Source organism: Taudactylus pleione, unplaced genomic scaffold (assembly GCF_031769625.1).
Source record: "Taudactylus pleione unplaced genomic scaffold, aTauple2 ptg000207l, whole genome shotgun sequence".
Taxonomy (NCBI): Eukaryota; Metazoa; Chordata; class Amphibia; order Anura; family Myobatrachidae; genus Taudactylus; species Taudactylus pleione.
This window is the reverse complement of record NW_028284609.1, coordinates 172,171-184,638: the sequence shown is the minus strand read 5'-3', so window position 1 is coordinate 184,638 and position 12,468 is coordinate 172,171. Positions and strand designations below refer to the sequence as shown.

Genomic DNA, 12,468 nt, shown 5'->3' with positions numbered 1-12,468 from the left:
GGGAGGAATAACCATCAACTGCTCTATGTTCACAGGCAGGAGGAGTGGGACAGTGTAATAACTTCAATGCTCAAGAGTTTCCTATCCCACTACTTTAAACCTTTTTTTTTCCACCCTAAAACTGACAATTCATTATTGGCCAAATTTAGCCATTTAAAAAAATATTTTTGCCTAATTTGTCATTAAGGGTGGTGCCCAAGGGGTTCTGAAGCAAGTCCCGACATTTTGTACCCAAAAATAGGAATATTGGAAAGGATTTCACCTTCTCCAAGGTGCTGAAAAAAAAAACTGGTGTAAAGTTGGAAATGAACTTTACGAAATGCAAACAGCCCCGGAATCTGAAATGCCCAATAACTTTTCCCCAAAAAGCCAGTTTCAAGCTTATCGCAGCTAATTGAATCTGGCCTTTTGCCTTTAAGTTGAAACTTGCAAAGTGATATAGTGGCAACTGGGCTGGAGGAAGCAAACTGGTCCATGGGTGGTGGTCAGAGCCAATGATGATCTGTACATACTAGTAAAAGTTATTTTGGAGACCCCATTAAATCAAAATAAAAGCACTTGGCAAAATAGAGGTATTAAGCTGCCAAATATCTTGGGGAGGAAGAGCAGCGATTTTACCATACACATAAAGGTTATCCGGATAGAAGATTGCCAACTTAAAGGTTGACAGTCAATGGGTCGACAAATACAAAAGGTCAACTTACAAAAGTTTGGCAGTTCCCAAGTCTGACAGGGTTAAAAAGTCGACACATTAACTACATATGTTTATGGTTTTTCAACGATAGGGGTTAGCGCACTTAGGGGAAGGTTAGGTTTAAAAAGAAAAACCATGTCAACCCTTTTTGTGCCAACCTTTTGAACCTGTCAACCATTTGCTTGTCAACTATCTGGTATTGACCTATTGACTGTCAACCTTTTGTACCACACCCCACGAGAAGACTTGGCTACATTTTCAATAAAGAGTTTGGAAAAGGGTTCTAGGTAGGGACCGAATTGCTGTAGGATGAACATCTTCCCAGGAGACATGGGAACTTGTCATGAGTTTAACACTTCCCAATTTGAAGTAGGAGTGGGGTGGAGTTTGATCAAATATCTGTCAAATTGTGGCATACATTTATCCCAAAATATGATGGTTTTAGATTTCAAAGAGTACAAAACTTTAGCTTTCTGACCGGTTACCCTATCCTCATGATCATTTAATAGCGGGCATTTAATGTATTATGGGAACCATTACAAATTCTTGAACACAGCAGATAAGGCCAGCAATGAAGGGAGGCCATTATATTTTTAGAAGTTACATACAATTTGAATACTGAAGATAGCTGTGTCGAAGCTGGATTATTGGCTGAGACAAGATCAGTTTAAAATTGAATCGCAGCGACACCATCTTGCGACTGGCCGCAAGACGCCATCTTGGAAATGGGATCGCAAGACGCCATTTTGCGAATGGCCGCCTAAGCGCCATTTTAGATAAACTCACACTTTAGTACATGTGGCGATATTACTATTAGCATCATGTGATTGCATCTGTGACCATCGCCATAAGTTACGGCGATTCACCAAAAGCCCATTTCATGACTTTACGTAGTTTGGGTGCTCTGGATAAAGTGTATATTATTATAATTCCCCTAAAGTATATATTTTCAAAATTGGATTGCATTAGCTAAACAGAGCAAATGGCCACGTGACAACTAGCCTGTGTAGATAAGCTTCCTGGACAGAACGTCTGCTCTCACTCCAGGTGGGCCTGCTCGAATACAGCAAGAGGGTCGTTTGTAGCACCTTACATTAGCAGGCTTCCTGCAATAAAATACCTTTAAAGCCAAGAGTGTTATCTGAGGTTTGGGTCTTGTAGCCGTGCTAATTTGCATTTACACAAGAACCTAGGAGAACAAAGGACTGTGCTTTTGAGCCTGGGAAGGGTGGGGGCTGCTGAGAGAGGGGGGGGGGGGGGGCGTGTGGAACTAAAATGCTCAGCATTCCACACTGCTAGGTGTTCACTTAGTTTAAGTGAGATTTAAGTGCACCATTTCTCATACACACATTAATAGCACAATTGCATATTAGCGAATGCATAAGATCCTCTATGAAAACGCTGTTTATTAGCTTCATGCGCACGCATCTGCCCCAAGTTAACTAGCGTCTTTACATCACACCCCACATACTTACACATTACATATTCACATAAAAGTTTTAATAAGCTTTAAAGTATAAGATTTAAGTTTGTTCATTTAGCATAAATGCTGTGAAATAAAGATTATTTGGTAACTAAGGTTTTATACATGATAAGTAAGCAGTGATTGGTATTGTACTGATGCGTACTCTTTCAACAGTATTCCGGTACCATCGGTGTGGAGATCGCATCATGCATTCTCAACTTATGGACCGCAGAGACTTCAAGCAACAAAATGTACATAATATGAACAACTGTTAGGATGATTGCATGAGTCAGGAAACCAGAGACCCCCCAGTTGTTAGAGGCTGGGTTGTGTATTTGAATCAACCTGTTAAATGCCTTGTAACATATGCCCTCTCCTTTAGGTTGTTTATTTCTGGGGGGTATAAATATGTGTGCTCTGACCCTGGGTTCCTAGTCTTTGTGCTGAATGCTGATTGACGAGGGGTTTCTTGCTGATGCCTAACATCTGGACCAGAGAGCGCTGCGTATGTATAATTGTACTTGGGTCTGTATAATCTCTTTACGCTAAGATTATATGAGGATCATAGCGTGTAACTGCTGTACTTTACTTGAATAATACTTTGTGCTTTGGAACCACATGTTCTTAGTCTGGAGTCTTTATTTACTCAATGACTGCGTACGCAAATTAGAGTTATATAGAGGTTCAAAGGCAGTATCCTTAGCTGTTATGTAACATTTCTTAATAGTTAAATAACTTAATGACTGAGCTGCTGTAAACTCTTCAAAGTGATTATAATCTGTTATGAATATGAATTATGGCTGAATATTTTGTTAGTTTTTCCCTCAATATAAAAACAAAATCCTAGGGACAATGAAAAACCTTTATTGTTTTATGAAGACTGAGTTTGTTTTTTCAGTCTTTCCATCAAACCACAGACTAAATAGAACAGGTTTACTCATTACACGTGGCTGACCTTTTACTACTAAACTGCAGAGAATGTTGTGAAATAGGAAAAATAAAAAGATCTGTCAGCAACACATGGATTAGCTGCTGTTGGGAATATATTACAAAGCATCAACGTTACAACAAGTTTTATCTAGACTTCACATTGTGGGAATTATTTGTCACAATGTCATACACTAACTCACCACTCTGGAAATAGGGCTGTAAGAAATCTTAACATGATACAGCAAGGCAAAAAAGGAAAATTTAATAATTCACAGGATACTATTAAACAAGTTATTACAGCTCTCAATGAATATGACTCATCTGTCCTCCATCTGCAGCACAACGCATACAAATTTCAAAATGACTGCAGTACACAGATAAAGATAATCACGTCAGTCTAGCCAGAGAAGGTATATGCAACAGTTACATGTGATATGATTCAGAGGACAATACAACACCAATATAACACAAGTCTAGACAGACATCATTTGTCTATGCAAACCCTCCATGGTCCGTTAGGTAGATGAGAACAACTCTTGAGTCAGCAGGAAGGAAGACATGAAATCAGTGGAAAGGCCAGTGAAGGAAGCAGCAGGGAAAGTTAGGCCGGCTTCTGGAGCTAATTCTCATTGTAACAGACAGCCATGCAGGCATGGAAGTTCTGTACACGACCCCATCCCAGCTTATATAAAAACGACTGCACTGAAGACAACTTGTGTGTGATCTACTGCAACCAAAACACTTTACACAAAGTCACGTTAGCTCTGTAAATGCTTTCCATCTTTGACAGCCATAAATACTAAAACTAGCACTATATTTTTGCAATCTCTCGTTAGTTTTCTGAAAGAAACAGATGTTATAATTATTTAAATTTTATGAAGCTACACTTAATATGAGGGTGGTTAAATAATGTAACAAGACCTCTCATTGCGAAAATTAATTCAACTTGTACATATACATATAATCAATAGTGCTGAATGTCAACGTCAGTTGCGGAACGCCTTCCACCCAGGTGCTTCTTCAATGGTTTAAACTGATGGAAATCACTCGGTGCCAGGTCAGGGCTGTAGGGAGGATGGTCCAGTACCTTTCAATGGTAGCGCTGTTACAACTCATGCGTGTAGTTGGCAGAGTGTGACCTGGTGTTAACTTGCAGCAATACACCTGTTTGCAGCAACTCAGGTCGTTTTTTCAACAAATTGCCCTCCGCAACCGCCTCAAAGTGTTATAATAGCAGACAGCATTCAAAGTAACTCCCTTGGTGAGGAAATTAACAAGAAGCATGCCCTAGAGGTCCCAAAAATACGGTGGCCATGATCATCTTCGCTGATGGAGTTGTTTTGAATTTCTTTAAAAGGTGGGGACAATGTGTGTTTCCAGGTCATGGATGTTTGCGTCATCTCTGGTGTCACATGATACACCCACGTTTCATCGCCTATAACAATATGCTGCAGAAACTGCACTCCCTCCTCATGGTATCAAGTGCACGAGACACAATCCCATCCTATTGGTTTTGTGAACTTCTGTGAGTTGCTTTGGTACCCCACTTTTTCCTGTACCCCAGTTGTTCATGAACAATGTTGTGCACAGGACCCACTGAGATGTTCAGTTTGTCGGCAATGTCACTAACTCGAATGCGTCTGTCCTGAAGAATCAGACCTTCATTGCGGCACACACTGTCACCTGTGGACGTGCTCGGCCGTTAAAGGTAGTGCACCAATTTGTTTCCGTGACATTACATTAATCGCTAACTTGTCGAGGTGTACGGTGATAATTTCAGCTGCTGAAGTGACTTTCAGAGGCAGAAATCTGATCACACTACGCACCTCAATGTTTGAAAAAGTTTCCACCAGCCCTGTCATCTTACAACCGATGTTGGGACAGTATGACTGATAGGTGCAAAGGCTGAGGGGAAGCAGTGATCTACCTGCTCTGGTCTGGCGTGAAATTAGAATGAAAGAGAGAATATTACACATGTGAGAGGTCTTGTAACCTTACTTATTGAACCACCCTCGTAGCGCAATAAAAACCAAATAGTGCCAAGCAGTTTCCTGGTTTTATAATACATGAGCTTGTCAGTCACAATATGTAGTTTTGGTCTAGGTCACAGGTTCTCAAACTCAGTCCTCAGGACCCCAAATAATGCACGTTTTCCCGGTCTCCTCACAGAAACACAAGTGAAATAATTATCTCCACCGATGGAACTTTTAAAATGTGTCAATGAGCAATGAATACACCTGTGCACCTGCTTGACCACCTGGAAAACGTGAACTGTGTGGGGTCCTGAGGACCGAGTGTGAGAACCTCTGGGCTAGGTGGACATAAAAAAACATTAAATAAAAGCCTGAGGAGAGCACGTGGGAAAGAAAATAGCAAAGGTGTTGCTAAATGGGCAGATACCATGTATTATAGCTTCAAGTGCACATCATGGATATATTGAAAGAGAATATCACTATTCGGAGTAAATGTCAAAATGAAAAGGTGGTGAAAAAATACTGTTTCAAAAAGAGGTAACCATAAGTGTAGCAGGGTAAAGGATATCATTCCAAAACCAGAAGAACCAGGTGACATACATCCAGAACTTGGTTGCCAGGTATATCCCAAGTGGAAGAGCGCTATGCATTGAGTGATCAAAGAAGGATCTGAAAGAGAAACACAATCAAACAAAAGTGTAATATCAAAAGTAGCAAATACTCGCTTCATAGTTGCCAGGCAGAAAAAGAGTGCTAAATATTGCTGGCGCCTTTACAACAAAACTTATTCTAATCTATTTGATGAGAAACACAATCACAATTGTTTTGTTAGGCAAATATTCATTAGAAATTCAACCATTAAGAATAATGGAAGTCCACCTTTGCAATGATATAGTTTCTACTGAACAAACAGAACTGTCAATATTGTTAAGGTAATTAAAAAAAATAAACATTTTTAAAAGAATTTTATTTGCATTCATTAGTGTACAAAATACAAACATGTTCAATACTATTAATTTGGAACATGAACAATGGTAGCCAGAGAGGATAATAATTTTCATGTTTACAGTGTATAATATGGTCTTCAGGCTCTTGCACAAGATAGTAATAACAAGCATCTATTTACAGAAGCTTGATCTATAAGCAGGCCTAAATATTTTAAATGACAGATTCATTACTTATCTGGAGACCACAGACTCCACTAACCTATTTGTATACTTGTCTAAACAAAATTTTAACATTGGCACTTACATTTATTGCATGTAAGGTGTGCAATCCCTCCTTTAAATCAGTTTAATTTTGTGGTCTCCAAATCTACTCTCCATAAACAAGCCGCAACCACCTGGGCCACATAGCGCTTTTTACAAATGCTGGATGACGGAGCGCTTAACATTTAAACGGCTTGTATCCCCAAGTGCATGTGTACTGTTTTCATTGCTGTTTCCTCAAACACAAAATAGAACCATCTCTAAGCTGACCAGCAGGGTGTCAAGTTGCTGCAGAGGGCAACTGAATCTTTCTAAATATAAGTAATGCAGTAATAACCATGACACAGATTTTAATTATAGCTTCGCCCCTTCTCTCACCCTTGTGCTGAGGCCATTTTAAGATGTTCGTGCTCATCACATTCCAATATCACTGATTATATAGTTAGGTACATATTATGTAGATCACTTGGCAGATCAGATAAACACTGCGATCCTCGGAGTGTTTATCCGATCAGTGTGACCGCCGTACACACAGAGTTGGAAATAGCTCAGTGTGCACGTTCTTCGATAGATCAGTAGATAGGGCAGTTTTAATATTAAACTGCACATAAGATGTGACCTCCAGAATCCCACGGAGCACGTGGAATGTGCAGAAAGGAGACCAGTGGCGTCCGGTGAGCCGCCAATAAGTCTGCAGAATAGCAAAACGTATCCAGCGCGCCAGAACCTGTTTGAAAGCAGGCCAACCTTGTTTCGCTGCATCAAAAAGAAACAAAGAATCGGACTTGCTCAAGTGAGCTGTCCGATCCACATAGAACTGTAAGGCACGAATCACATCCAAGGAGTGTGAAGACGGCTGGTCCCCCTCCAACACCGGAACTACAATAGGCTGGTTGATATGAAAGGAAGAGATCAACTTTGTCAAAAAAAGCAGAGCAAGTACGAAGCTCTGCTTGATCCTCATAAAAAACCAGATGAGTGCGGCACAAGAGAGCTCCAATACCCTCCTAGCCGAAGCCAAGCCCAAAGTCCAAGAAAGATACTTCAAGTGTAACTGTTCAACAACCGATGACTGGGATCTCAACCTCGTACTGTCTTTTCTTCAAAGAGCCGGAGGGACAAAAGGAGGCCTAACACGTAGCACCCTTTGCAAAAAGTTCTGAACCTCAAGGAGGTCAAGTTAACATGCGTTGGAAGAAAATGGACAGAGCCAGCATCCAAACCTGACTGTAGAAAACTCAAGAGACGGCCCAGGTGAAAAAAGACAGACTGAAATCCCCGCCGTTCACACCATGTCACATAAGCCTTCCAAATGCAATGAAAATGGTCTGAAGTCACCAGTTTTGTAGCCCGGAGCATGGTAGGAATACCGGCTCTTGGAATGCTCTTATGGCACAGTAGCGCAGATTCAATGGACGCCCCATTAAACAAACATTTCCACTCACACCCAGGTTCAATGGGGGGGGAGAGATAGAGAGACACACACAGAGACAGAGAGAGAGACACAGAGAGGGAGACAGACAGAGAGAGACACAGCAGTAGAGAGGAAGGAGTGTCACACCAACCCGTCAATAAGGTTCCCCCAATTAAACAGCCACCCCAGCAATAACTCATCGTCCCTAATTTTAAACAGGGTGTGGAGCTGAGCTGTACTGGAGGCCCCTGGGAGCAGCCGCTGATGTGGTGTATAATTGGAGGACCCGTCTGCAGGTAGAGCTGTACCCTGGTCTGGTACACGGGAAGTGCTGTAGAGAAGCACACTCTATACCTCCCCGCCTTCTGCCGGGGAAAAGCACCATCCCCTGGACCGTACGTAATCCCTCTCCTGCAGAGCTAAACTCTGCTGCAGTGTCTAACTAAATACCAGCCCTTCCCCAGCTAGCGGGGAAGGCTGGATTACTTACCCGGGTCCCCCTCCCCATCCACAGGGGACCCGGACTCAGCCGCACGCTGCTGTGGGTGGGTCCCATTTAGTGAGGAAGGATACCCGTTTCTGAAGCAGCCGATGCTGCTGTTGTGGTCAGGGACCCGGACATGTGCCTCAGGAAGCGGCGGGTCCCTCCTGGCGGATCCAGCAATGCAGGTAGACCGGGGCGAACGGTCTGCCTGTTGAAGAGTTAAAATAATAATGTTAAAAAAATTAAAGTAAATAAATATCAGGAGAGATGTTGCCCAGGGACCGGCTCCCTCGAGGTACATTTCTAAAACTGAAGAGGTAGGGGCATAGAGGGGGAGGAGCCAGTCACATTCTTAAAGTGCCGGCTCTACTCTACACCCCACAGTCTTGACTCCTGTGTCCCCTGTGGATTAAAGAGAAATAGAAAAAAATATAACAGGATTCTATATGTAGGTTTTAACAAAAATAAATAAATCTGCACTTGAAATTATTATATGTTTTCCAAATTCCGCTGTCTCGATTGAACGCTTACAATGAGTAGGAAGAATAAGGTAGAACAACAAGGCCTACCATTTTATAAATTAGACAACTTACCGTTTAAAAAAAGGGACCATTTTTTTTTAATTTGACATAAGATGGTGGAGAGAAGGGCTTGAAGATCCCTCTTTCAAGACTAGTGTGTGTGGGCCGAAATCATGGAAATTGTAATGTGCCCCTCCCCATCTATGGAAAACTATTTTCTTCTATAGCACTTGACGATATTGTTGGTGATCACCAGACAATAGATGCTAAGGAGGCCACATAATTTGTTATGTGAGCAACCTTACATGTACAGGTGTAACATTTTGCTGGTGTCATGGGGTGTGATAGGGTAGATAGTGTCCCCCCCACCCCCATATGGAAAACACACATCTTTTGTAGCACAGGATAACATTGCCCAGGTGATCACCAGGCAATAATCTCTATGGGGGCACATTGCTTTAAAGAGGTGAAATTCCAAGAGTGCTCCTATCCCTTTGGTACCAGATTTGGAGAGATAGAGGGACAAAGTCCATCCCCCCCTTCTATAGCAATCCTTTTTTTCCCCAACTTTAAATGGACAGTGGCGCTCATGCACACTGAAGTTTCTGCCCCGGGATGGCATCACTGATTCCAGGGACTCCCCACCGGTGATTAGTGCCAGTGGGGAGAAGGTAATTTTGCTTGTGCTCTTTGATGCAAATGGTAAGCCCCACTCATACTCTGATTTCTATGCAAGTAACAAAACTTTATCCACTTTGCTGCAGACTAAAATCTATTGGATGATGTTTTTCATCACTTTACTGACTACATTTTTTAAATGCTGGGCCATGCATCCAAACTACTACAGGTTGAGTCTCCCATATCCAAAGTGCTTGGGACCAAGGGTATTTTGGATATCGGAATATTCCGTATTTTGGAATATTTGCATTCCATATTGAAAGGTCTTAAAAATAGGGCTCACATCTAAACACAGAGGGCAATTATGTATTATATGTACCTTATACACACAGCCTGAAGGTAACTTTATACAATATTTTCAGTAATTTTGTGGCTCAAACAAAATACATACATGAAATTCATTTATGTTTCATATACACCTTATACACACAGCCTGAAGGTTATTTGAAACTTTGTTTATAATAATTTTGTGTCTTAAACAAAGATAGTGCATTGAACCATCAAAAAGCAAAGATTTCACTATCTTAGTCATGCTAAAAATATTCTGTATTTCGGAAAATATTTGGATATGGGAGACTCAACCTGTATAAACACACACAGAACATACAAACCATGGAAATACAGTCGGACAGGTCACCAAGGAAACACACCCCGGCAGACAGGTGCGTCAGGGTGGGCACCCAGTGCCCCCTATGGAGTCGAAGAAAGACTTAACAGGTAAGCAGCATAAGTCTCCTTTTCTTCTTCCTCCACTAGGGGGCACAGGGATGATATTGTGATGTCCCAAAGCAGTCCCCTATGGGTGGGGATGCTCCTGAGGTACAATGAGTACAGAACGCTCAAAGACGGCGTACGAGGACGCAAAAGTATCAAAGGCATAAAAACAGATGAAAGTATGAGCAGACGACCACGTGGCAGCTTGCCAGAGCTGTTCCGTAGAAGACTAAATAGCACGTTGCCCAAGAAGTCCCCACTGACCGGGTGGAATGAGCAGTCCCCCACGGTAAAGGTAGGAAGGTTCGCCAAGGAGTAAGCTTGGCGAATGTGAAGCGGAGCCAACGGGCCAAGGTCTGTTTAGTAGCAAATATCTCTCGTCCTTTTGACATAAAGGCTCGTAGTCAATTAGAACCGAAAAGCCGAGATTCGCGAAAAAGTATCGCCAATTGCGACTTTTTGCCTGTAGGAAACTTATCTACGTATTCAATTCCACCCGCTTTTCGCGTACGTGGAAAGTCAATGCAATGTAATAGGCGAAAAGATTCGCCTCTGAATAGCAGGAGAAAAGTGCAATTTTTTTATTTTGGAGTGCAAAGATGGGGAAACCACTCAGAACCCTTGGGACAGCACCCCAAAAGATAACTGCATCAAAAAATCCCTAAAAAAAAAAAGTGAGGAACACCCCAAAAAAGTACTTTGAATTTGGGGGCGAAAAAGCACAAAGTGAGGGGACAAGTTCGCAAACTAGCGAAATATGGTTCTGGGGGTGCTCTAAGAAGGGGCAAGTGTTTTTTGGATTGCAGGTGCCCCAATTTTGACAGGACTAATTATTTTCTCCAAAAAATATTGCTTTATGCCATTCCTCACCACTTGTGCAAAGACACTATTAGAGGCAATTGTGCGAAATTAAGTACCCCAAACAGTTTTATTAGGGCTAATCAGGCACTACTACATTGATCCTCAATATTTCTGCATCTTTTTTGGGGGGGGGTTCAGGCTGATTTCCCAGATTCTGACACCACTTTTCACCTGTTCTATTTTCGGGTCTTTTGGAATTTAATAGGGCGAATAGCGGGAACGCGTACAATAAGTTTCCGCGGCTAAAATACACGATTTAGGCGAAAAGTCCGGCAGGCGAAACTTTACTGTGTACGCGAAACTAATTGAATACCACCCAAAGCCGGAGAGCCCTTACCACATCCAAGGAAGCCTCTGTTTGAGTAGAAGCCGTAGTCTGGAAAGCAGGTACCACAATTTCTTGATTTATGTGGAAGCGGGATACTACCTTTGGAAGGTAGACCAGACGAGACCGCAGCACAGCCCAGTCTGAATGGAAAATAAGGAACTGGGAACTACATGATAGGGTGCTCAATTCAGACACCCTCCGGGCCGACGCGATGGCTAGAAGAAACAGTTTTTCATGTGAATCAACAGTCTAACGGCTCAAAGGGAGCAGACTGGAGAGCCTGGAGAACCAGAGACAAGTCCCAAGGAGCCACAGGAGATAGTGGCTGAACGTGGAGAACTCCCTGGAAAAAAGTTTGCATGTTCAGGAGCAGTGCTATCTGTCTTTAGAAGAGGACAGACAAGGCTGAAACCTGGACCTTCAAGGACGAGAGCTGGAGGCCCAAATCCAGAACGGTCTGCAGAAAGGAAAGGATCCGAGAAAGGCGCAAAGACGTCTGAATAAAACCCCTAGTCGTACACCAAGAAAAATAGGTACGCCAAACCCGCTGATCGATACGTGCAGAAGAAGGCTTCAGAGCCTTCAGCATGATCTGAACAACCCTCCCGCTCTTAGGACAGATGTCTCAAGAGCCACCCCGTCAAAGCGAGACGGGACATTTTCGGATGGAAACACGGACCTTGAGACAGAAGATCCGGCTGCAGAGAAAGACTCGGTGGTTAGTCTATGGAGAGGCCAAAGAGATCTGCATACCACACGCGCAGAGGCCAATCCGGCGCCAGTATGAACTCACGGGGAAACCCGCGGAATCATTGAGATCGGAGGGAAAATGTATATTAGAGGAAAGGTCCAAGGAACCCCCGGGGCATCTACCAGGAGAGCTTCCGGATCCCTGGAGTGGGAGCAGTATCGTGGTAGCTGATGATTGGGACGAGACGCCATCATGTCTATGTTCGGCAGGGCCCAACGGCGGACTAGTAGTTGAAAGACGTCTGAATGCAGTGCCCACTTGCCTGCATGAACGTCCTGACGACTTAGGAAGTCCACTTTCCAATTGTGAACTCCCAGGATGAAGCCTGCGGACAGTGCTGGAAGACGATGTTCCGCCCAACGAAGAATTCGTCTGACTTCACGAATGGCTCCTTGACTGCGAGTGCCGCCCTGATGGTTTATGCAAGCCTCCACAGGTCCGACTGTA

At 42.9% G+C, this 12,468-nt stretch overlaps 1 protein-coding gene across 2 annotated transcripts in view; it reads right to left on the bottom strand.

Annotated features, from left to right (window-relative positions):
- Positions 1-12,468, bottom strand: part of ZDHHC17 (zDHHC palmitoyltransferase 17) — an 86,803-nt gene that overhangs the window by 17,576 nt on the left and 56,759 nt on the right. For both annotated transcript variants that reach the window (XM_088478091.1, XM_088478090.1), the window contains one exon: positions 5,631-5,731. In XM_088478091.1, the coding sequence (XP_088334217.1) occupies positions 5,631-5,731 (101 nt within the window). The remainder of the gene's footprint in view (positions 1-5,630; positions 5,732-12,468) is intronic.